The sequence below is a fragment of the Scyliorhinus torazame genome, chromosome 14 (assembly GCF_047496885.1).
Source record: "Scyliorhinus torazame isolate Kashiwa2021f chromosome 14, sScyTor2.1, whole genome shotgun sequence".
Lineage (NCBI taxonomy): Eukaryota > Metazoa > Chordata > Chondrichthyes > Carcharhiniformes > Scyliorhinidae > Scyliorhinus > Scyliorhinus torazame.
Window position 1 is genome coordinate 185325054 of NC_092720.1, and position 26783 is coordinate 185351836.

Consider the following 26783-nt stretch of genomic DNA (forward strand, 5'->3'; position numbering starts at 1 on the left):
CACTCTATGGTTTCCCTTTGTTCAGGGACCCTCCAAAGTAGTTACTTGTGGTGCTATTTTGTTCCATGTCTCCGAGAATGACCTGCTGAAGACAGTCTCGAGCCCATCCCACCTGTCATTTTGTTCCCCCTGTGGATGTGTTGCCCTCTCCTGCTGTATCCCCTAACTCCCCATTGCCCCCTCCCATACCCTCCTTTTGTTCACCCCTCTGTCACGTCCCACCCCCTTTGTGTTGTGCCCCGCCCTTGCCAGGCACTCTCTGCCTAGTGGGAGGTGCGTCGCGGCCCCCCTCACTCATACCTCCTGCCTCCTATGCCCACTCTCCTGGTTTCTCCTCAGTCTCCTCCTCACCCTCCCCTGTGCCCTGCTGCACTCGCCCCATCCTTTCTGCAAGCTGATTCCCCTGTTCATAACAAAATGATGCAGTCCCGCGCAAAATTGTCCTTTAGTACTTCTCTGCTTCCCCTGTGTCTTCGTTATCGCTGTGTCCTTTGCTGTCTGTCTAGGTTGCTCTTTTGGACGAACTTGTCCGCTTCTGCAGGAGCAACAAAACAATGTTCCTTGCCCTGGCGTGTTACCCAGAGCCTGGTTGGCTATAGCATCCCCAATTTAATATTGTTCCTGTACAGGGCCGATTTTACATAATGAAATTCTGCCCTGCGCTTTGCCAGGTCTGCCCCAATGTCCTGGTACATTCTGATTTTGTTTTGCTCCTAGCTGCAAGCCTTATTCTGCCTGACCCAGAGAAGGATCCTTTCCCTGTCTTGGTAGCTATGCAGCGTGGCTATACCTGTCGGCTGTTCCCCCGCCTTGGGTTTCGGTCGGAGCGACCTATTATTCTGTCTTTCCGAAGAGAGCCACTGATGTGCGAGTGCTCAGCACATCCCCGACAGATCGTTCGATTAATAGGTTTAATATTAAATTCAAATGTGGGGTATCGTCATACAATTCTATTTTGAAGATTGTTCGGCCTCATTCAGTTGGGTTTTCTGTTAATCACAAGACGAAATGGATGCTATCCTCTGCTGTTCCAACGTCAAACAAAATATTTAGACTCTGTGAAATTGGTACCTCACGAAATTGACTTAAATTCTAAAACATCATACAGTGCAGGCTTTCAGTTCCCGAAGCCAGTTATATATGGAACAGGTCACTAGTCAGGCACCAGAGGCTTACACCCTGTGAAGGCGCCACGTCGCACTAAGCACGACTGGCCAGGAATCATTCCCCTTCCCTTAACGCCTGTCATTGCTGCGTTGGAATATTTTGCAGGTTGATGCGCAACCTGTCGGCCCGCGTTATGGATGCACTGTCGGGGGAGTCGAATCCAACATTTCTAGGTTTAGAGACAGGAGCGCTACCCACTGCGGCGCAAGAACTCCTTGAGGCAGTGAATGGAATCAGTAAAATTAAAGCATTCAAGTAAAACTGATATCAAATGTGACTTGCATATTGCACGAACGATTGAGCCTTATAGGTCCGGCAAGCAAACGTTACTGTTTCTGAGGTGCAGAGAACTGAAACACTTATTATTTGTTAGAAATGCAACCCAGCTGAGGTAACACCGAATGATACAATGACTACAACAGCGGGCACAGTAAGGGGGATGGTCCACTCGCAAAATTACGGAATATCTTCAAGTAAAACCGATAAGTGAAAAATGTAATTTCCCTCTGCCAAAGCAAGGCGACCATCCAAGGCCCGATGCGCGTGCGCACTGGTTGACAGCCACTGTGGAAGGTGAAGCCGACGGGAAGAAGTGTGCTTTGATACAGAAGGGACAAGGAGAGGCAAGATAAACACAACAGCACACATTTTGTAGGACCGCAGCAACAGCAGGACCTAAGGATGTCTGCATGCCATGTTCGACGGCAGCAGAATAAGTTGAGCAATAAAAACAGAAAATGGTCTTGGGGGGGGGGGGGGGGGGTGGGGGCTGACTCAGAAGCTCTGGCAGCATCTGTGGAGAGATCAACAGAGTTAACGTTCCGAGTCCATATGGCTCTTCTCCAGAGTTAACGAGAGGGAGAAACGTGATGACACTTATACTGGGGAAGAGGGGGTCGAGTAGGTGGAGCAAAATAGGTCAATGATAGGTGTGAGCTAGGAGAGATTTGACAAAGATGTTCAGGACACAAGTCTAAGACGTGTTAATGGCGGAGTGAGGGACTAAAGAAGGTGTTGATGGTGGCAGGTGGCATTAAGGTAAGACAGCGTAATGTGTCAATAGGAGAACAAAGGGCAGTGCTCCGCGGAAACAAAGGAACACGTGGCAGCTGGCCCTGTGGGGGAGGTGAGAATGCGTTGGGATAGGAAACTGTTAAAGAAAGGTTGGGAAAAGAGAGTCAAAATAGAGGAGAAATTTCGCAATCAAAAGGTGTTGAGCTCGATGTTGAGTCCAGAACATTGGGCAGCACGTGACAGCACGTGGGCAACCGTGGGCAGCACGGTAGCATAGTGGTTAGCGCAATTGCTTCACAGCTCCAGGGTCCCAGGTTCGATTCCCGGCTTGGATCACTGTCTGTGCGGAGTCTGCACATTTTCCCTGTCTGTACGTGGGTTTTCTCTGGGTGCTCCGGTTTCCTCCCACAGTCAAAAGATATGCAGGTTAGGTGGATTGGCCATGCTAAATTGCCCTTAGTGTCCAAAATTGCCCTTAATGTTAGGTGGGAGTACTGGGTAATGGAGATAGGGTGGGGATGTGAGCTTGGATAGGGTGCTCTTTCCAAGAGCCGGTGCAGACTGGATGGGCCGAATGGCCTCCTTCTGCACTGTAAATTTTATGAAATAAAGACTGTAACGTGCCTCTCCCGTCCCAGCAGCCGCGATATTTTGCTTTCATGAACAAGTTGAAAAACCTCTTTAAAAACAAAAGCATACGAGGGCCTTCGCCTTATCGACAAAGTGAATCGAGCAGAAAGCAAGGCAGTTATGTCGGATTGTTGATGAAAACGTTGGTTAGACCTCAGACGGGGAATAGTTTCAATTTGCACGTGACGCGTCAGGGAGGAATTTTGGTGCGATAGATGATGCACGAGAGATTTACTAGAACGGGAGTGAAGATGAGGGGTTCCAGTATGTGGATAGATTGGATCGACTGAGGATATTGGAGCAGTTCCTCTTTTAGAATGTCGGAAGGTTTCATCGAGGTGGTCATAGTGTTTTCATTGAGTATATATCACTGTCTGTGTGGAGTTTGCACATTCTCCCCGTGTCTACCTGCGACTCACTCCCACAACCCAAAAATATGTGCAGGGTAGGTGAATTGGCCACACTAAATCATCCATTTAATTGGAAAAAAAGAATTGGGTACTCTAAATTCATATTTAAAAAGATGATTTTCGCAGTGGTAAGAGGCTGATGAACAGCGAACCTGGATGTCAGCAATTAGCAAAACAAAGTCAAAGCAAGATGAGAAATCATTAAGGGAGTTTTGAAGCGTGCTGCCTGGAAGCGTAAATGAAGCATTAAAATAATCACCTTGGAAAAGTATTCAAGCAAAACAGTGCAGAGGCTGGAAATCTGAAATAGATAAAGAATATGCTGCCGAAGATCAGCAGGCCTGACAGCATCTCCGAAGGTGTCTCCTGGCCTTTTGAGTTCCTCCAGCACCTTTTTGTTTTCACATTGAATGAATATTTGAAGGGAGGATATTTCCAGGAGTTATTGGAAAGTACAGGACAAAGGGGCTGACTGACTGGATAGTTATACCAAGGAATTGCGCAGGATGGGACAAATGGCCTTCTTAGGTGCCGCCTCTCATTCTGTTACTCTCTCATGATGTTTCCCATTCTCTCAGCTCTACCGGATTACTCCAACTATGCAGATTACGATGACCATGTACAAGGAGACCAGCCCCTAAGGGAAATCGACTGGTTTGACCTCCGATCCCGGAGAAGGAGAGAAGCCCCGGAAGCTGATGAACAAACAGAAGTTTATTACGAAGTGTGTGCGTGGTAAGTGACGCTCACAAACCATACGGCAAAATTCACTGCATGTGTCAATGAAATTACCCGTCCCCCTCCCCTTCGAATGGAAAAAATAAAGAGGTCCATTTCGAAAGAGCTTTTTCAGGCTCCCATTTGTTCTGGCAACAATTGAACATCATGTAATCCCCTTGTTTTCAAATCAACGATTGCATATTTTAATAAATGATTATTAACGCTTTATTTTTAAAGATATTCTTTTATGGGGGCGTCGCTAGCAAAGCCAGTTTTTGATGCCCAAAGCTGAATTCCCCTAGAACTGTGTGGCTTTGCTCGGCCATGTTAGACAACATGTTAACAGTCAACCACTTTGCTCTGGGTCTTGAGTCACACGGACCCAGACGGCGTGACGACGGCAGGTTTCCTTCCCTCGAGAACATTCGTGAACCGGATGGATTTTTACAATTGATAGTGGTTTTAATTGTCATCATTAGACTTCTAATTCCAGACTTTTATTGAATTAAAACTCCGACATCTATGATGGGTGACTGGCTTCCAAGTCAAGCGAATATACCACTGCGTCACATTCACTCTCACCCTCAATGTTAATATTTCTGTTCACATGGACATTAAAAGAATAGACAGAAGATAAACAAACAGGGATCGAGATGCCATTTAGGTGTAAAGCTGAGTGCCATTGTCATCGCGACAGAACGAGGAGAGGATTGTTGTGTTCTGCAGAATATGTTCTGCGTTGCATGGCCATTGGTCTGTCACTGTATCTTCATCAATTCATCATAATGTCCAGGATTCACTTCCCAATACGTGCCACGACCCCCTGGGCTATTGCACGGTCAACTCCAGCCCGTATTTAACCCGGAGTCGCAACACAAATGAAATTACATGTTGATTCAAAATAAGCCCAATAAGCTGCAGTCGCCAGGTTTGTAAATCCAATACACATATAATTTTTTACTATTTAACAGTAATGCAATTAAACCGACAAAAATGGAACTGACTACCTAATACTCCTTTCACAACCCGTCAAACCCCCTTTCCAACTTGGCCCACACTATACACAGAAACACACAGATAACATAAACAGAAAGGGTGATGGAGATAGATGAACAATGATAAACTAAAAGGATAAACGCTGGTTGATGCACAAGGATGGCTTACAGTTAATGTCTTTCTCGAGTTTAAGCTTTCCTTTCGGTATTTTTTCCTTCAAAGCTTGAGAAAGTTCTCTCTGGTAAATGTGTCTACTTTCTCTGTAGATTCAAGGTCATTTCAAATTTATAGTAAAGAGATGCCATTGACTGGTTTTAGAACAATAAAGCAGTTCTTTACTTCAGCAGCGAGAGAGAGTTGTTTTCCTTCCTTCTGTCCAGCTGTCTGAGAAGCATCACACAGGAACTAATCGCTGATTGTTGTCAGGCAGGACACTGTCCCTGGCCATCGCACAGATTACCAGCCAAGCCACTGGAACCGACTTCCTCCAGAACTGGTTAAGATAAACCCATTGCCACGAGTCTGGTTTCTCCCCTCCAAAATTGGATAACCTGAAAAAGGCTGTCCTGCCTATTGGGCTGCTTCAGCTTGAATTCATTGCTTAAAGGCACATTCAGATGGGTTCAAGGGCCAAAAATAATAAAAGAAAGGAAATGGGAGCAAAGGGAAATCAAAAGGAAGGTCCCAAACAAGTGCTTTAAGCATCTAATCCAAGGGAGTGCTGCACTTTTGGATATGCCACCTTTCAGGTCAAACGTCTGTACTTTGGTGAGCGGATCGGCCAGCCCCGTTGTTTTAATTGAATAAAAGCCTTTGGAAAAGGTACACAAATTAGCCCTGATGCCTCACGGCGCCGAGGTCTCAGGTTCGATCCTGGCTCTAGGTCACTGTCCCTGTGGAGTTTGTGCATTTTCCCCATGTTTGCGTGGGTTTTGTCCCCACAACCCAGAAGATGTGCAGGCTAGGTGGATTGGACTCGCTAAATTGTCCCTTAATTGGCAAAAAAATGAATTGGGTATCTAAATTTGTGAATGAAAAACTAAAGGCAGACGAACAAAATTCTTGGCGTCACTTTGAGGATGCTAATTCCAACATTCTGCCTTTTCTATGTTAAATATTTGGAGCTTTTGTTTTTTCTGTTCGAGTCCACAACACCCAGTGTCCTTCGAATGGCATTATACAACTGCGACACGTTGGCGACCAATTGATCCGAGATTTATTTGTCCATTTCAACAAGGCATATGCCCGATCTTCACCAGAATCAGACATCCTCTGGGATGGCCATTGTGGATATCTCTCTTCTAAGTGGATTTGAGCCCCAACAATCCGATTTAAAAAAGGTTAGTATCACCTTCCAGGACGGGGGGGGGGGGGGGGGGGGGGGGGGTGATGATGCGGATGGGGAGGCGCATTTTAGGAAATGCGTTACTTTGGAAGCGTTGCCCACCTGATGATGTACGGAACCGCCCACAGATGGCTATCAGGCAACATAAACGTTCGGTCTCCAAAGCTTCGGGTCTAAAATGTAAATTTCCACACATTGTCCCAGAATTCGCGCACATCAGCGACAGTGTTATTGACAAAGTAATGTTTCGATCTTCCAGGCGGCTTACACTTTGCAACGTAAGTTCATTCAATTAAAAATAATAGTGCAGAGCAGGTCTAGGGTAGGCAAAAAAAACGCTCCAAATGTGTCAAGTGAAATACGGGAAAATATATTTTGTTCTCTGCTTTGCCTAAAATACTTGCCATAATATTGGTGGATCCTGCAAGAACAGTCAGAGGTGTTACGACACCCAGGGCAAGGGCACAGTCAATTCCAGCCACACAGGCCCCGGAAGTCCCAAACATAAATGAATTATCCAACAGTTTGTTTATTTTCCTGAGATCTTTGACCTTTGCCTGCTCCAATGACTGGCAGGCACCAGATTTGTAAGCAAAGCATTTTTAAACTGCTTATTTATGACAAGAGAAGATAAACATGTAATGGTACTAATAGGAAAAAGGTCCGCTAATCTAATTCTTCCCAATTCCCGTCCCACATTCCACCCTGACACACACAAGACAGACACACGGTGGGAGTCGGGGAAGGATCGAAAATAATTGAGATTAAAAGGATGTGAGATTAATCTTTGCTGCTGAGATTTAAGTCTTTGTAGTCGCAGATCTTCCCAAGGCTTTGAAGTGTAGAAATGATCGGTTGGTTTGCATCTGCCAATGTATCTCTCCAATTAGAGTAGACAGGTTGTATACTCTCTCTGTTGAGTCACTCTCATTTGAACGACCTCCATCGGACTGACTCTCAGCCTCACTAAGATGATATTAGAATTCTTCTCTTGAGGATTTTAAAGAGGTTTTCAAACATCCACCTCTTCCTGCAGGTAGTGCTGGACTGGATCCTCTCACAGATTGAACTGACTGCAGAGAGAAAGGTCTTTAAACACAGGCCATCTGTTGAGAGAAATCAGATTCAGCTCCCCAGCCTTTAAATTAGAAGTGAAACTTTCACAGGGCAGGCTGAAAAGTGTTTAATCGCCAGCCTTAGCTGACAGAAGCTGCTGCTCCCTAGATTTTCACAGAACCTGGACTTAGCTCTGCAAAATGGAGCTTGCCTGTGTTTTCAGAACATTCTAGAATTAGCCTCCTAATCAGAGTTGAGATACTGGATTTCAAAAGAACTGATTTGCTGCTAGCCAAGTCCATCAAAATAACATCATAGGACTCTGTCAGACAGCACACAGCACGGAGGGTAATACTCAGAGTGCAGCGGGGGAGAGGTGGTTCAAACGTCTGTAGTTTAAAAACAATCAGCAAGATAGGAATTAAAAGCAACACAAGTATCAGACAAGGATTTAAAAAAGGTTCTTTACAGAGGCGACTGGGATATTCTGTGCGGGGTGTGACCAGTTTCCTGGGAAGAAGATTGGTTTTATGGTTCAGTGGATGAATATCAATGATTCATTACCGTAGTGTTCAACCGTTCCGAATTGGATTATGTGCGTCTGATTTACTGTTGACTGCTCAGGGTGTGATTACGTAAGCCTGGGTGTGGCGCCTGAGAAAGAGACTGCAAATTGAAGGCAATAAGCTATAAATATGAGAGAGCAGATAATTTAAAACATTGTGCATAAATGTCCTGCACAGGTGAAACTGGTGTATCATCTCAGCATATCTCTGAGGCACAAAACACCACAATTACCTTAATTGTGTCCAAAACTAGATTAACTTCAAATGCTGTCCATAAACATGAAACAATCCCTGACAACTAATGCTGGGCGAAGTGGTCAAGAGAAAGGAAGATGTGACTGTTTTATAAACATCAATGCTCTTGACTTCCGAGGCGCTATGTCATCTATACGTGCATCTGAAGGCAGACATGGACAACGTCTGATAGGAAATCTGACCTATCAACCTTGCACATTGTGATGGGTAGGGGTGAGTTGGTACTTCAACTTCCCAGAGTTCTTTACAACGATCCCATGTTAGATCCCCAAATGTGCCCACAGTCTCGGCCACGGTAAGTCCATCTTTTGGAGTTTTCACATCCCAACTCTAGTTTCATAGAAAGATTCATATTGATTCTCACCTAGGCACAATGATGCAAGCATTTCAGATCAATGTGGTCCCTCGAGTCAAATAGTCTCTATAGATATAAGGGCATTGGAACAATATGGACGAGGAATCATCATTCAGGGTGTTCACATCACGTAATTACTTTACACAGCAAGAAAAGTGTCTCCTTCAGGAAAGAGAGGATGTCAAGACAGCAAAAGTAATTGGAGAAACCTTTATTTTCCAGTTACAAGATCTTGCCGATAGATATATCGATGCATACGAGTTCAAGGAAGGAAGAGTACTGCTCTACCTTGAGACGGTAATGGCAATGTTTGCATAAGTCTTTCGTTCTGTAGCTTATTTGGTCTTATCTCCTGATACTGTCGCGAGTAACCAGACAAACAGGTGGCATGAAGCACTAGAGTTTTGTCAAGCTATTGCGTTGAAAACTTGAGGTAAGCCCGCCATTTTGTACCGCTCTCTCGCCCTTTGCTTACACACACACAAACATAACATTCTCAAGATGTTTGGCTGGATAGTCAGTGGTGGGATAATAATAATTTGCATCTATTTTCTCGGTAAGGATGGCGAGACATTCGCAAAATTTAAAGCCACTTCGAGCTTCCTTCTAAGATCAGGTTTCAAGTGAGAAAATCAGAACATTGTGGAAGTTCCATGGATTATATAACGATATTGTATTTTAGCGATACAATAATAAACGCTCAGAAGATTGAAAATTAAGAAAAATTATCATCATTATTATAATATGCTAAAGGAATTATTTCTTATTTTGACGCCAATACTAATCATTCTGTGCTTAATTTGGAAACATGGTCAAGGAGAATCCGAAGGCTCTTTATGCATATATTTGGAGTAAGAGGGTAGCAAGAGAAAGAGTAGGCACACTCAAAGACAATGGAGGGAAATTATGCGTGGAACCACAGGAAGTGGGTAAAATCCTTAATGAGTACTTTGTATCGATATTCACCAGAGAGAAGGACATGCCGGATGTTGAGATCAGGGATAGTTGTGTGCACGCTCTTGATAACGTCCACATATCAAAGGAGTGAGTGTTGAGTAACCTAAATTGCATTATGGTAGACAAGTCCACGGACCCTGATGGGATCTGTCCCACACTGCTGCGAGAGGCAAGGACAGAAATAGTTGGGGCCTTAACAGATATCTTCACTTCCTCTTTTACCACACACAAGGTCCCAGAGGACTGGAGAATAGGCAATGTTGTTCCCTTGTGTAAGAAAGAAAACAGGGATAATCCAGTAAATTATAGGCTTGTGAGCCAGCTATCCATGATGGGGAGGAACCTTTTGGAAAAGATATTGAGGGACAGGATATCTGCACATTTGGAGGAAAATGGACTAGTTAGTGACAGGCAGCATGGTTTTGTGTGGGGAAGGTCATGTCTCACAAACTTGATTGAGTTTTTTGAACAGGCAACAAAGAAAATTGATTAGGTAAGGGCTGGGGATGTTGTTTATATGGACTCAAGTAAGGCATATGACAAGGTCCCATGTGGCAGACTGGTACAAAAACTAAAGTCACATGGGATTCGGACCAGATGGAGATTTGTAGCTGGGACCTCTGTTATTTATAGTATAGATAAATGATCTGCAGGAAAATGTGGGTGGTCTGATTAGTACGTTTGAAGATGACACAAAGATTGGCGGAGTTGCTGATAGTGCCGTGGATCATCAGTGGATACAGCAGAATATAGATAGATTGGAGATTTCGGCACAGAAATGGTAGATGGAGTTTAATCCGGACAAATGTGAGGTGATGCATTTTGGAGGATCACATCTAGGTATGAATGATACCGTAAATATATCCTGCAGAACCCTGAGGAACATTACCATACAGAGGGATCTTGGGGTGCAGGTCAACAATTCCTTAAAAGTGGCAACACAGGTGACCAAGATGATTAAGAAGTTATCTGGCATGCTTCCTTCATCAGCCGGGGAATTGAGTAGAGGAGTTGGGAAATCATGTTGCATCTATATAAAACCTTGGTTAGGCCGCATTTAGAGTATTGCATGCAGTTCTGGTCACCGCATGATCAGAAGGGCTTGGAAGCTTTGGAGAGAGTGCTAAGAAGATTCACCAGGATTTTGCCTGGCGTCGAGGGTGTTGGCTATGAGGAGAGGTTGAATAAACTAGGACTGTTTTCACTGGAAAAACAGAGGCTGAGGGGAGACCTGATAGAAGTCGACAAAATTATGAGACAGGGTAGATAGTCAAAGGCTTTTTCCAAGGATAAAGTGTCAATTACAAGGGGGCACTGGTTCAAGGTGAGGGGGGGAAAGTTTAAGGGAGATATGCAGGGTAAGTTTTCACGCAAATAGTGGTGGGTACCAGGAACGCGCTGCCAGAGTGTGTGGTAGAAGCAGGCACATTCGCAACATTTAAGGGGTATCTGGATGGATACATGAATAGGGAGAAAATAGAGGGATATGGACCGAGTAAGGGCAAAACGTTTTTATTAGTACGGGCATCATGATGGGCACAGTCTTGGAGGGCCTAAGGGCCTGTTCCTGTGCTGCACTTTTCTTTGTTCTTTGTATTATGTTACACGATGATTATTACATTTGCGAGCTGTACATTTAATTTATATATTTGTTAATGGAATATTTTGTTGTTCCCCGCCCCGTGTAGGTCACTGAAGACAAGGAATGTGTGATGTTTGCTGCAAAGCAAATCTTCCCCATCGGATTAATACAACCGGCAAGCGCGACACTTTACGACTATTACAATCCAAGTGAGTGGAAACTCTGCCTCAAAGCAGTTCCTACTCTGATTTACATAAGTAGCCAGTTGCAAGCCCTAGATACTGATGGTTCAGGGAGTGAGGTACCTTTTTATTTGCTGTGCAGTTTCAATGGCTGACGCTGAGACACACACTTATTGTCCCTGACCATAGTCATAGAGTATTTACAGCACGGAAAGAAGCCCATCGGCCCATCGTGTCCATTAGGGCCATCAAGCACCTATTTACTCTCATCTCATTTTCCAGCACATGACCCGTCGCTCCCTATGCTATTGTATTTCAAGTATTAATCTAAATACTTAAATGTTGTGGAGGTTCCTGCCTCTACCACGCTTTCAGGCAGTGAGTTCCAGATTCCCACCAACCTCTGGGTGAAAAAGATTTTTACTCATATACCCTTTAAACCTCCTGCTCCTTATCTTAAATCTATGCCCCCCGGTTATTGGCCCGCTTGCGAAAAGGAAAAGTTCCTTCATATCCAACCTGACCGTGCCACTCAAAATTTTTTTCACCTCAAACAGGTTCCCCCTGAGCTTTACCTGTTGTTACAACCCCAGCCTATCCAGTCTCTCTTCATAGCAGAAACGCTCCAGCCCAGGCAACATCCTGGTGAATCTCCTCTGCACCCCGTCTTGCTCAAACACATCCTTCCTCTCGTGTAGCGACCAGATCTCCAGCTGTGGCCTAGCCAGCATTTTATTAAGCACCATCTAATCCTCCCTGCTCTTAGAGTCTCTGCTTCGGTTAACAAAGGCAATATTGGATCTGCCTTCTTAACCACGTATGTACCTGGCCTGCTGGCAGCAGGGATCCATAGATATGCTCACTAAGGGCTCTCTGGTCCTCTGTAATTCCGAGGGTCCAACCAATCATTGTATATTTCCTTGCCTTGTTAGCCCTTCCAAAATGCATTACCTCACAGGTTGCAGGGTTAAATTCTATTTGCCTCTGTTCTGCCCATCTAACCAGCCCGGCTATATCGCCCTTCAATCTAACGCTTTCCCCTCACTATTTATCACACCATCAATTATTGTGTCATCATTCCCCAGGTTGAATCGGTCCCTGTCACCCACTGACACAGGGGCTGACACCGCGACACAGGGGCTATTCCACCAAATACTGTACAGAAAATTATTTCAGCTCCAATGTGATCAACTACGATTCTATATTCATCTGTGTACTGACTGGGAGATTGCTCTCTCTCTCTCTCTATCTCTATGTATATATTATTGGCAGAAGTAACAAGTCGGGATGTCCAAATAATACTATTCTACATCCAACAACATTTGCATGAATGCATACCATATGATTCTAATGATGTGCTCCTTGCCCTTTAGGTACTAAATGCAACATATTTTATAATGCACCAAAACAAAGTACCATTATATCAAAGCTCTGTCAGCATGACGTTTGTGAATGTGCCGAAGGTATGGTTTTACCAATATATATACTGAAAATTTCAAAAATAGTCATCACCTGCCTCTCGCCTCCTGGCCCAGACTGGTGTGTGATGTCAGAGCCGTTTCCAGCCTCAGTTTCTTTATTGAGCGTGGTAGAGGAAATGAATTGTACTGACCTTTGACTCTGTGTAGCCAACCGAGATGTGCCCGAGAGTTTATTTTTCCATTTCAGGATCTTGCGCTTTACTTTAATACCCATAATTTACATTAGAGGTGAGAACAAAAGTGATTTTTAAAAATATATTTGTGTTATTTATGTGAGCCTGCACCATCTGTTTCTGTCCCGTTCCCACAGTGTGCAGAGGAGAGCTTTGTCATCAATATTTATGTTATAAGGGTTGCAGTAAATACATTGGAAGAACTCCCACTGATTGACAGAACTGACGAAAGGAACCGCTCCTATTCTTCAAAGCCATTTTTGCTCCCAGAACACATATTTTTATATTCATTTACGGAAATTGGGTTTGATGAATGGGATACCATTTATTGCTCATCCCTAATTCCCCTCGAGAATGTGGCGACGAGCCATTCTTGAATCGCTGCAGGTCTCTGTGCTATAGGTGCACCCAATGTGCTGTCAGAGTGGGACTTCCAGGATTTTGACCCAGCGACGTGGAAGGAACGACCGATATATTTCCAAGTCAGGATGGTGGGTGGCTCGAAGGACAACCTCACGGTGAAGGTGTCCCCAGGTATCTGCTGCTCTTGTACTTCAGGGTGATCGGTTTGGAATCTGATGTCGAAGGAGGCTTGGGGAGTTGCTGCAATGTGTCTTGTAGATGATACACAGAGCTGCCACTGTACTTCGATGACGGAGGGAGTAAATGTTGGTGGAATGGGTACCAGTCAAGCGCATACTAGGTACCGAAACGTTGGCCGCTCCACTGCTAAAATCGTATTACTTTATAATGTATTTTCATATTTATTATTATCAATGTTATTGAGCATAACTACCTTCCAAAGTCTGGCACCCCAACGCACCGCCCCTCCCCCACAGTCCATTCAATAATTCCGATTAGAAGATGTCCAATGACTGATTTTCGATTCCTCGTCACTGTCATGTGGGGAAACGCCTTCATTTCATTCGTTCTCAAACCTCGTAAAGTGAGCGAGCAACAAATAGCTGCTGGGCTGATTTGACGCTCTGCATCAGAACAGCCACTACTTTACTTCCGTTCGCTTCTCTTCACCCATTCGAGCTAAATTCCCACATTTGAAAACTGGAAATCCATTTGCTGAAGAATCTACCCCGATGCACAATAGACTATGGCTTGTATTCATGGGCCTCTGTTCTTTCCCACAGGCCCCTGCCCTCACAAGATGTTTACTTTTGCCCCGCATGTGACTGGAGACGCACGGTTGAGGTTCGCCTGCTACACTCCGATTGCCGACTACGGTAAATATTCCCGATTTCTCACGGGGGGTGGGACGGGGAAGTTGAAAGCTGGGAAAGAACATAAATAGTGCTGCAGGAGCTTTTGAACGAGGATATCCTTAACCTGTCGGCGCTCAGCTATGAAATGTTACATTTGCCAATCGCATTTTACAGAAGCGCATTAATAATTGACACCCAATCGCTGGTAGCTATCATTGGAGTAATTTCATTGAAAGAAATTACGCTAAGGTTTTTAAAAAACTAATTTGCGGTATGTGGGCATCGGTGGCTAAGCCAATATTTATTGCCCATCCCTAATTTCCCCTTGCGAACATGGTGTTGAGCTGCCTTCTTGGACTGCTGCAGTCCATGTGGTGTAGGTACATCCACCATGCTGTTGGAGAGAGAGTTATGGGTCCTGCACCCAGCGACTGTCAAGGAATGGCGATATTTTCCCAGTCAGGATGGTGAGCGACTTGGTGACGAATGTAAAAAATTGTAATATTTCATATTTTTTGCAGTAATGTGATTAAAAGCTAGGTTAAGATGCATTCAACCAGTATGACTGCTGGAGCTGTGATTAAGGTGTCGTAGACGTCAGGTTGTCATTGATTTGGGTGCAATGTTCTGCTAATAGATCTTGCAAATCATTTAATTGTTTACAGATAGCTATCTAATTGAATATTGTTTACGTTTGAAGGACCAGTGAGCTATAGATGAATAATTAGGCGTATTATGTTTGGTCCTGGTTAAACAAGTCAAGGGACATCTTGTAAGAAGAGACAAAAGAATGCCGTATGCTTTGGATACAGATAATGTAGTTAATACAAGGAGCTAGATCTGTCTATAAAGTCAGTTGGTCCTGAAACTCTCATCTGAACAGAGTGTTTCAATTTGGTCCTGAATGATTCTCTCTCTAAAGATTCTGCACGGTGAAAAACAAGTGGAAACCCAGTTGTTAACTCTATTCATGATTGGTAATTGAAATATATTGCTTTGCTTAATTAGAATAGAGTGGCAGGTTTGGGAAGTAAATTCAGGTTTTCGCGCGTTTCCTGAAGAACTTTGCACCTTTTAACTGTCAAGCTATTTTTGTTGCTTATTTAGTTAATTCTGTGTTTAAATTGAAGTTTGTTTAAACATAAAAGATACCTATGGGTCAGTGCTAGAATTCGTTTGGTGCAGTAACATCGCCTCACAGTTTTACAAATTGAAAATAGTTGGGTTCTCGTTCAGGGTCCTAACAACTTAGAGAGGAACCTGCAGGTGGTGGTATTTCCGTGCATCTGTTTTTCGTGTCCTGCAAGAAGATAAAATAGTGAACTCCCACCCAACACCATCTGATGAGTCACTGCAACCAGCACTATTCGAAAAAAAAATGTTTTAATTAATTAATAAACACATCTATTTGAATGAGGCGGCGGACATCTTTTTGGCACCAGCCCGCAATTGACATCAGAAGCAGGTGGAGAAAACTAAGAGATTCAACTGGTGCCACTTTAATTGATGTCCTGGCAACATAATCGGAAATATCCTTTGAACAAACTCCAGTGGAATCTCATCTCCACTGACTAGCGCTCTATGTTCTTGGCATAACGTTCATACTCGAGGCACGTATTCTATTTTTCTTTACTTTGTTCTGGAGATGTGGGCATGGCTGGCATGTATTGTCCATCCCCAATTGCTTGTCCTTGAAGTTAGTGGTTTGCTAGGCCAATTTCGGAAGGCATTTAATTTAAGAGTCAACCATATTGCTGTGGATCTGGAGTCATGTGTAGGCTAAATTCTATAAATTTATACATACATACACATTCCCATTAACATACACCCATATATATGCACACATAACCTTACTCACACACATTCATGTACATATGATACAGGCTAGCTTGGCTTTGGCAGAAGTAATTAAGCTACGTACTAGATACTATTCTATAGGTCCCAGTAAATTCTATTCAACACTTTTTAAAAACCAAGCTCTGACGATAGATTCTCTGAATTCTTCCCAGCATTTATTGTCAATGTGTCAGCCATCAGTCAGACAGGAAGCTTCGACACCTATGCGGTATCCATCACAAAGCGGATCAAATTTGGTGAGTAACTCAAAGCAGGTAACAGTAGTACAATAATTAAGTTTGCTTCCCGCGATGGCACACGCCGATATTTCGCCCAACGGAATTTGGTGGAACTGAATATTAGGCGGATTCTGTAACAGGCAATGAATTAGTCTGGCCGATGGTGGAAACAAGCAACAGGTCAGCTCACGCCTGAAAAGGCTGCAAAGTTGTAAGAAAGAAAGAAACCCTGGGCCGCAACTTCCCCGGAGTGACCAGCAGCGGCGGGTTGCCAACTCCCTGCATAATTATTTGCGGCTGGTTTCTTCCCTGTCCATCTCGCCCAACAGAGCCGGAGTGGGAAAACGCAGCAGGTCTGGCAACAACTATGGGGCGAGCAAACCCGAATTAACGTTTGGGGATATAAATGATCCTTCTGTGGTTACCTAACATTTTCTGTTTTTTAGGATAGTCGAAAGGATCGATTAAACTGAGAGGCCAGGGAGATGGGAAATTGCTATGATTTGGGTGGGGCTGGAGAGATCGCAAGTCTGGCGGAGGGGGAGGGCTGGGTGGTGCTGGCGGGGCGAGGGGAGGCAAGATTGAACACCGTGGGTGTCAGGCAGGGCAGTGAGGCTTCGAATGTGAGGGCGTGGCGGGTAACTGGTGGTTTGGTGGGGGTCCGAAATGGCGGGTAGTTGAGGGCTGGTCCTAGAAGACCATAGAATCATGGAATTATCCGTGCAGAAGGAGGACATTCGGCCCATCGAGTCCGCACCAGCCCTCGCAAAGAGCACCCTACTTTAGCTCACACCTCCACCCTATCCACCTAACCCAGTAACCCTAGTAGGGGATGGGGTGGGGGATAGGATATTGGGGGTGTTTCCAGGGTGTGCCTCAAGCCGGCTAGGGAAGGGGGTACGCGTTCGGGTCTGAGATCGGTGGTTGCGCAGGGTTGGGTGAGGAGGAAGGTGGGATTCAATGGTCCCGTAGGTTGGAGGGGTTGGCGCCTTGTAGGGGGTACAGGTCAGAGCTTTGTCGAGGGGTCGGGTTGGGTCACAAATTAGAGTCGGGCCTATCTATGGGTGGTGCTAGGGGTGAGGGTGGAGTCTCATGTGGATGGGGACAGGACTCTGTGGGGAATACCATGGGGTGTAGTTAGTGGGGGGGGGGGGCGATGGGGCTTGGGAAGAGAGGGGTGGGGGTCAAGGGTGTTGGGGGGAAGACAGGTGGGCGGGGAGACATTTGCAGGGATCAATTTGAGAATTTGAAATAGATATCTAGAAATTAGAAGAAGTTTTATTTCTTGAACGTTTTTTCAAACTAACTATTCGTGTAACCCTTGCGGAACCAACGTATGTTACCGATTTAAATCGCTATTTTCCGGATGTTGCCCAGTGCAGTGCATTGTTGGGGGGGGGTGCGGGGTGCGAATTTAGCGCTTCTAGGCAATAGCCGCGCAAATGCTGACCTGGGAGATTCGGAGAGGGAATTCCCAGCGCATCTTGGGGGTGCCAACCCACAAATCCGATGCTGGGGAGCCCGGAAGCTTAGGCGCAGTTGTAAACAGTGTTTCCTTGTTTCTCTCTGTGCCCTGTCCCGAGACTGGAAATTCCCGCCCCTAGGCCCAAAGAGCTTCAAGTGGTCCGCCAAATCTTCATTCCCGCCCACAGCGATTTCTGCGGATGGTTGGATCGAAAAACTTAAGCCCGCTGTGCAATCTTAGTTTGCTTCAAATGCCCAGCAGACCTCGTTTATTCCATTTGTTTCTTTCAGCGCCGTTTCCGAAGCCCAAAATTAGAATTTAACCTATTGGCTTGAAATGGTTACAAACACTCGAGTCTTGGCGAGCATTTTGACCCAGGATTGCCAAGGACTGCCTAATATTCTTGACAATACACAATTCAAAGTAAACTCAATGAACTACACGTGACCTTTCGGAAACAGTGAGATATAATTATTAAATTCACAAATTAATTTTGCAAGGATAAGGTGCAACAGATAAAGCAATGTGACATGTAGCAATCTAGCGCAATGAACAATTCCTACCTAATGCAATGCAACCTCCTTCAAATTAGAAAGGATGTTGGAAGGGAGAGTTTTGGGATGTGGGGTGGCGTTGGGGGAAGGGATGGGGTGAGGGGTATGGTAGCACATTAAGTTGGTGGGCCCGACAGTACCACATTAAATATGCTTAACGTTTACCTGCTGGGACAGAAGAATAATTCCAATGATCTTCCCGCGTCTAGCGGTCATTCCTAGTACAGGTCACTAATTTGCCGCCTGAGGCTAATGCCTTGAATGCCAGTCCACATCAAACAATGTCTGACCAGCGGTCTCTCTTGCCCTTACCACCAACCATTGGTGTGTTTGGAAGGATTTGCAAGTTGTCACACTCTACCTGTCTGACCGCGTTGTGACCTTTCTTTGGCATCAAGTGCTGGGGTGGGACTCGAACCCGGAAATTCTGGTTCAGAGGCAGGGAGGGCTACCCATTGCGATAGCGCAATAAACTCTCTATGTTGCCTGTCTTTTTTGTATTAAACAAAGCTGACCCACACACACACATATTATGTCTCCCTCTTTCAAACAGCCAGTGACATGAGCGTTGGGGTGAATGACGTCCGCCATTTCCTCAAACGGGACTCTTGCCCGATGAAATTGCAGCTTCACAAATCTTACCTCTTAATGGGAAAGGATGGACAGACCAAAGATAATAACGGAAAGTAAGTTTTTTTTTAAGACCTTACGAAATCGTAAAGGGAAAACTCCTGACATTAAACGTAACGATATGATTACTACCCACGCATTGGACTACAGCTCAATATCACGAATGGCAAGAAGTCTTACAACACCAGGTTAAAGTCCAACAGATTTGTTTCAAATCACTAGCTTTCGGACCACTGCTCCTTCTTCAGGTGAATCAACCTCAGGTGAGGCATTAATCTCAGGAAGGGGCAGTGCTCCGAAAGCTAGTAATTTGAAAAAAACCTGTTGGACTTTAACCTGGTGTTGTAAGACTTCTTACTGTGCTCACCCCAGTCCAACGCCAGCATCTCCACATCACGAATATCAAGGTTATTCCTTCTTCTGGGATCTCGCTGTGCACGAGTTGTGTGCACATTACCAACATCTATTAGTGACCAGGCTTGCGAAGTTGCCAATTGGTCCCCTTGTGTTTAGTTTCTGCGGGGACGGATTGGGAAAGGCACGAAAACTAATGTTCACTTGAACAAATTATACCAGGAAGTACAGGGGACCAGAGGGGCCTTGAGGTGCATATCCATTGGTCCCTGAAGGCAGCAGGGCAGGTAGATAAGGTGGTTAAGAAGGCATGGGCATATGGCATACTTGCTTTTATTCTCAAAGCAGAGAATATAAGAGTAGGGATGTTATGGTGGAGCTATATAAACACTCGCTAGACTGCAGCTTGAGTCCTGTGTGCCGTTCTGGTCGCCACATCATAGGAAGGATGTGATTGCACTAGAGAAGATGCAAAGGATATTCACAAGGATGTATCCTGGGCTGCTGCATTCCAGCTATGACGAAAGGCTGTTTGGGCTGGGATTGATCTCCTTAGAGCAGAGAAGGCTGAGGGAGGAAGTGATTGAGGTCTACAAAGTTGTGACGGACATAGATTGGAAGAAACATTTCACCTTCGTAGTGGGGTAAATAACCAGGAGGCATGGAACAAGAGATTTCGAGGGGATTAGAGGAAAAACAGAGAGTGTTGGGAATCTGGAGCTCACTGTCTGAAAGGGTGTTAGAGGCAGGAACCCTCATAACATTTAAGAAGTATTTAGATGGATGCTTGACATGCCACAGCGTACAAGATTATGGACCACGTGCTAGAAAATGGGATTAGACTAGAAAGGTGTTTGATGGCTAGTGCACAGTACTACGGGCCAGGGTTTAGAGAACCCCAAAGTGTATCATGGAGTTCACCTGACCCATGACATTAAATAGATTTTGATTATGGGGAGCACAAGGGCCCACTTTACAGGTGTGATGCAACAGAGAAATAAAAATATTTTAAAACAAAACACAATGTTTATTCTACGAATCCAGTTAACATTTTTAAACACACACAGTAAACATCTTAGCAACCATCAAATCAAAACTCCCCCCCCAAAGAATACAGTACTCTATAAGCAACCCTTAATCTGTCCTTGCAACATCCATAAGACAAATACCCTCTTCAACACCGAGATCAGATTTAAATTCTCTACTGAGAGCAGTTATCACTGTTAAAGTAGCAAGTGATCTGAAGACATTCCTTTCATACAGAAATAAATCAGAATTACACTTGGTTTTGCTGCATGCAGCTCCAAATCTGCAAAACCAATCTAAACACACCCTGTAGCTGCCAGTCCAAAGCAAAAGTAAAGCAGACAGATGACCCAGCTCCACCCACACTATTGCATCACCACAGTTATTTGACAAACACCCATTTCTTAAAGGTACATCCGCTACAGCTATTTTATAAACTCCTATTTCTTAAAGGGATTCTCACATGAGACCTCCTCCCAAGAAAAAAAATAAACCATCAACTTCAAGATGGTTTCATTTTTCACCTTTTCACTTTCCTTTAAGAAATATGGACAGTGCATCTACGTTTTCTTTTAACAAAACAAAACACGCAAACATTTATAACAACATAGTCCATTTTAGTTCTTCTTCCTCCACCGAACCTGCTTCTTTTCATCGCAGTTGTGACAAAGCATCGGCTATCACGTTTTCTCGTCCTGACACATGTATTATCTTTAAATGAAATGGTGGTTACAATAAACTCCATCGAAACTATCTTGCATTGTTATTCCGGAACCGCTCCAAAAACATCAATGGATTACGATCAGTACATATAATTGTGTCAGGTGGATTGCTGGTCACATAAATGTGAAAATGTTACAAAGCCAGCACAAAGCTCAAAGACTCCTTCTCAATCGTTGAATACTTCTTCTGGTGAGAATTCAATTTCTTTGAAAAATAACCAATAGGCCATTCTCGTCCTTCATCGTCATCTTGTAGAAGCAAGGCACCTATGCCCACATCACTCGAATTAACAGCCACTTTGAATGGTTTGGTATAATTTGGGATGGCAAACACAGGAACAGTGGGTAACACAGCCTTCAGGCTGTTAAATGCCTGTTAACACTCCCTGTCCACTGGAATTTGCTACGCTTCTTAAGCAAGTCCGTCAATGGAGCAACCCCACTGCTACAATTTGGCATAATTTCCGGTAGAATCCACTCATGCCAAGAAATCGCATTATTTCCCTTCGTGTCAAGGGTATCGGAAACTTTCCAATAACTTTTGTTTTCACATCCCGTGGGACCATTCGACCGTGTCCGATTGTATGGCAAAGGAAAGTGACTTCGGCTTTTCCAAATTCACTTTTGGCTAGGTTTACCACCAAACCCGCCTCCTGAAATCGATCGAATAACTCCATCAGATGCTTTAAATGTTCTTTCCATGTCTGGCTGAAAATTACCACATCATCGATGTGTATCGCACAATTTGGTATCCTGAAACAACTTTGTTAGTTAACCATTGAAATGTGGCTGGGGCGTTTTTCATGCCAAATGGGATAACTTTGAATGGTATATACCATCTGGAGTCACAAAAGCTGAAATCTCCTTTGCCCTTTTGGATAAAGGTACCTGCCAGTAACCTTTAAGTAAATCCAGTTTGAAAATTAAAGCTGATTGTCCCACCTTCTCAATGCAATCCTCCAAACTTGGGATAGGATAAGAGTCAGTTCTTGTAGCTGCATTAACATTTCTGTAGTCCACACACAACCATTGGGTACCATCTGGTTTTGGTACCATCACTGTGGGTGAGCTCCATTGGCTGCAACCCAGTTCAATTATGCCATTTATAAGCATACTCTCAATCTCTTTGTTAGCCTGTGCCAATTTTAAAGGGTTAAGTCTATATGGATATTGTTTAATTGGAACAGCATTTCCACATCATGTACAGCCATTTTAGTACTTCCCACATCACATGTTGTGCAATTTTGAAATGCTGTCTAGCCAATTCACCTTAATCGTTCCCTAAAATTTGACACGTAATCCAATAATGTAAGTTCCGATTTCTCACTCACCAATTTTTCCTTAATCAATTTAAGTGCTCCTCTTACCTCATAACCAAAAATTAGTTCAAAAGGACTGAATTTGGTTGACCTATTAGATGCATCCCTAATTGCAAACAGAACGAATGGAATTCCTTTATTCCAATCCTCTGGATAATCTTGACAATAAGCCCTCAACATTATCTTTAATGTCTGATGCCACCTTTCTAACACTCCCTGTGATTCTGGATGGTATGCACTTGATTTAAATTGTTTTATTCCTAAGCTTACCATAACTTCTTTGAATAACCTTGAGGTAAAATTTGATCCTTGATCCGATTGTATTTCTATGGGTAGTCCATATCTAGTAAAGAATTTAAGTAACTCCTCCATAATCTTTTTAGCTGTAATATTATGTACTGGAATGGCCTCTGAAAACCTAGTAGACACATCCATTATAGTCAAAAGATATTAATTCCCACTTTTCGTTTTAGGAAGCGGTCCTACACAATCAATTAAGACTGCTGTAAAAAGCTCCTCAAATGCTGGAATGGGTATTAAGGGTGCTGGTTATATTACTGCTTGAGGTTTCCCTATCACTTGACATGTATGACATGATCAACAAAATTTAACTACATCTTTATGTAGTCCAGGCCAATAAAAATGTTTTTGTATTTTAGCTTGAGTTTTCCTTATTCCCAAATGACCTCCCACTGGTACCCCATGTGCTACTCGCAACACCTCCTTTCTGTACCCTACCGGCAATACTACTTGATGAACGTCTGCCCACTTTTCATCCGTGCCTGCATATGTAAAGGTCTCCATTTTCTCATAAAGACATAATTTTTATGGTAATAACACTCCGGTATACACTCAGATTCCTCTTCCGTGTATGCTTTCTGATACATCTGTTTTATTTCTATATTTTTCTGTTGCAACTCCACCAATTTTCCTGAACTAAAAATATCCACCTCACCCTCCATATGTTCTTGTTCTTTTCCAACCATCTGATGATTGTTTCTGATCGTTTCTGATAATTGCACTTCAACTTCATTTTCACTCTTTGATTTCTCCTCTTGTCTTAACCTGTGACTTCGCGACCTTGTTACTACACATTCCGGAAAAATCGCAGGATATTCGTCCTTCAACACTTCAGTTGTCTGATTTTCCACTGGCTTATCAACCACTGTAGGCATCACTCCCACCTGTGATCCAGCCAAATCATTACCCAATATAAACTGTGTTCCTGGACAAGATAGTTTCGCTATTACTCCCAATACTACTTCATCACTCTTCACTGGACTTTCCAACCTTACCTTATATAATGGAACACTACTCTTCTCACCCTGACTTCCACATATTACCACCTTTTCTGGCAATATTCTTCCCAAACTACAACTACCTTACCTCTACCTCTTGAGTGTTTATCTTTTCCCCAGATTCTATCCCTCACAGGCTGAAACTGATGTCGGAAACCAAGCTTTGATTTATGAACTAATTCATAATCATCTGCCATTTCTGCTGCTAACCTCACAGTTTTAACCCTCTTCTGTTCCACATGAGTTCTCACTACATCAGGGATTGAATTCTTATACTCCTCCAAAAGTATAATTTCTTTCAGAGCTTCAGATGTTTGGTCTATTTTCAAAGCCCTTATCCACCTATCAAAATTACTCTGTTTGATCCTTTCAAACTCCATAGATGTTTGACCAGTTTCTTTCCTTACATTTTTAAACCTTTGTCTGTAGGCTTCAGGCACAAGTTCATACGCAGCTAAGATGCATTTTTTCAGCTTCTCATACGTCCCAGATACCTCCTCATAGTGATGCAAACATGTCACCAGCCCTATCAACCAGCTTTGTTTGAATCAGTAATACCCACATGTCCTGTGGCCATTTCATTTGCTTAGCTACCTTCGCAAATTAAATGAAAAAGCCTTCTACCTCCTTATCATCAAACCTTGGCAATGCTTGGACATATTTAAATAGATCTCCACTAAGCCTTCGATTATGGCACTCTTTCTTTTTATCCTCATCACTATCCTCCAACTGTACGTTTCCCTTTACATCCACCAATTTTAATTGACAATTAAGTTTCATGGCCATTTTCTGAAGTTCAAACTCTCTCTTTTTTCATTTACTCTCTCTCTTTTTCTTTTTCCCAGATCTGTACCTCCCTTTCTCTTTCTTTTTGTTCTGTGAGGGCTATACTTTCTTTGTTTCTTTCTTCTCTCTCCTTTTCTTTGTCCCTGATCTGTTTCTCCCTTTCTCTCTCTTTTTCTCTCATTTCATATTCAAGCTGCTTTAATCATTTTTATTGTTCAAATTGCATAATTTGTAACTGAATTTTTGCCATTTCTAATGAGTCAGACTGTATCTTAGGCAATTTTGAATGCTCAGCGAGCACCATAAGTACCTCGTCTTTTCGGATTCTGTCAGGTAATCTTAACTGCAATGTTTTTGCCAAATCTAAAAGCCTGTTTTTAGTCTCTGTTTGTAAGGTACTGCGTGTGACCATCTCCTCCCGCAAAAACTTCAGAGTCTCTGAAAGAGCCATTGTCCACAACACACTCCCTACTTAAACTGGTATACCACACCTGAAAAGTAACCACAATATGCTCACTCCTCACAGTCTTTATGTTCACAAAGCCAACCCAATAGATAGACTTTTATCCCCCTCGAGCATCCAATTTATTACGCGGCAGAGTTTAGAGAACCCCAAAGTGTATCATGGAGTTCACCTGACCCACAACTTTAAATAGATTTTGGTTATGGGGAGCACACTTTAAAGGTGTGATGCAACAGAGAACTAAAAGTATTTTGAAACAAAACACAATGTTTATTCCATGACTCCAGTTAGGATTTTTAAAAATACACAGTAAACATCTGAGCAACCATCAAATCAAAACTCCCCCCAAAGAATACAGTACTCTATGAACAACCCTTAATCTATCCTTGCAACATCCATAAGACAAATACCCTCTTTAACACAGATATCAGGTTTAAATTCTCTACTGAGAGCAGTTATCACAGTTAAATTAGCAAGTGATCTGAAGACATTCCTTTCATACAGAAATAAATCAGAATTACACCTGGTTTTGCTGCATGCAGCTCCAAATCTGCAAAACTAAATTAAACACACCCTCTAGCTGCCAGTCCAAAGTGAAAGCAAAGCAGACACCCCAGCTCCACTCACACTCTGACATCACTGCAGCTATTTGACAAACACCCATTTCTAAAAGGTACATCCACTACAGCTATTTTATAAACACCCATTTCTTAAAGGTACATCCACTACAGTTATTTGATAAACACCCATTTCTTATAGGTACTCTCACAGGACAAGAGACAATAGGCCGAATCACCTCTTTCTGTGTTGTATGACTCCAATTTTGCTTCTTGATTTTTGTTTCTCTGCACCTATTTCCCCCCCCCTCCCATCCCACCCTCAAATCCCCGCCAACAAACACAGCACGCAGTATGTTCTTGACTCAAAATCTTGGATTGAAGAGATGCCATCAGAAGAAGATTGCCAAGGCACCAAAGCAAGAAGCGTCTGTGCGAAATTAACTAAATTTATCATTGACCTTCGAACAATTGGATGTCAACTGTAGGCTCATTTGAACATGGCACTGCTCATCATTTAACCTCATTCTCGGTTGCAAACTCTACGATCTGCACAGTAATGTCTTTCAGTAAAATTCATTTACATTAATGCTCGTGCAAGGAATAAATATTTCATTCATATGTTGTAATATTTGTAGCTCCAAATTGTTTTGCTTCAATGTATAAGCTTCTCTTGCACAAATATTGAGCTTCAATATGACCACCAATATGACTCCATTTTTGTTTTACCTGTGAGAATCCAATAAGGCAGGCTTGTCCAAAGCACAGCTTTTGGGGTCGTGTCCACACCCATTTTCAAGGTCCTGGTCAACGAGGTGAATTTTAATGAATTCCCCTTTGGAGACAGAGCCTCCTGCGACACACGCTGTCCAGCATCTGTTTGACACACCGGTGATGCCTGTACTCCTCGGGCTGTTGCTAGCCTCCCCCTCTGGATCTCTTCCTGGCCTGATGGGCGGCTGGGTCCTCAGGGTGTGGGACAGGGCCCTCCACATGTGCTTCTGCCCCGAGTCTCTGCCGACACTGCTGCTGCTGCCTTCTCCAGCATCTGGCCACATGGCCTGCCAGCAGCATCCTGAGAACAGCCTCCACAGGGTCCATGATGTCATTCAACCCATGTAATATCTGTAAGGGATTGGAGTGGGTGTGAGGCTGTCAACCAGCTCTGTCTTTCAGCCAGGACCCTCCAATCCCCCATTGCTCCCTTCCTCCCCCCTCCCAATCCCCTGCCATTCAACACGTCCAGCCCACACACCCCCGGCGGCAGTGGGAGCCCGGGTCAGCGGACCCCACACCCTGACCCACTTGTAATGCTACCTGGATGGGTGTTGCTCCCCTTAATAGTGCATAACCCCACCCTCTGGTGGTGGAAATGCCCCTAGTGCTGGGGTTCAGCCCTGGTGTTTGATTGTTGGCTGCTGCAGCCCG

The 26783-nt window shown here is 43.8% G+C and overlaps 1 protein-coding gene across 2 annotated transcripts in view; it reads left to right on the forward strand.

The window, feature by feature from the left end:
• LOC140390267 (complement C4-like) overlaps positions 1-25984 on the forward strand; it is a 184481-nt gene extending 158497 nt beyond the window's left edge. For both annotated transcript variants that reach the window (XM_072475283.1, XM_072475284.1), the window contains 9 exons: positions 3800-3956; positions 6175-6277; positions 8737-8811; positions 11160-11262; positions 12609-12698; positions 14035-14127; positions 16116-16199; positions 18754-18886; positions 25702-25984. In XM_072475283.1, coding sequence (XP_072331384.1) covers positions 3800-3956; positions 6175-6277; positions 8737-8811; positions 11160-11262; positions 12609-12698; positions 14035-14127; positions 16116-16199; positions 18754-18886; positions 25702-25843 — 980 coding nt within the window. In that variant the 3' untranslated portion in view covers positions 25844-25984. The remainder of the gene's footprint in view (positions 1-3799; positions 3957-6174; positions 6278-8736; positions 8812-11159; positions 11263-12608; positions 12699-14034; positions 14128-16115; positions 16200-18753; positions 18887-25701) is intronic.
• The last annotated feature ends 799 nt before the right edge of the window (positions 25985-26783 follow it).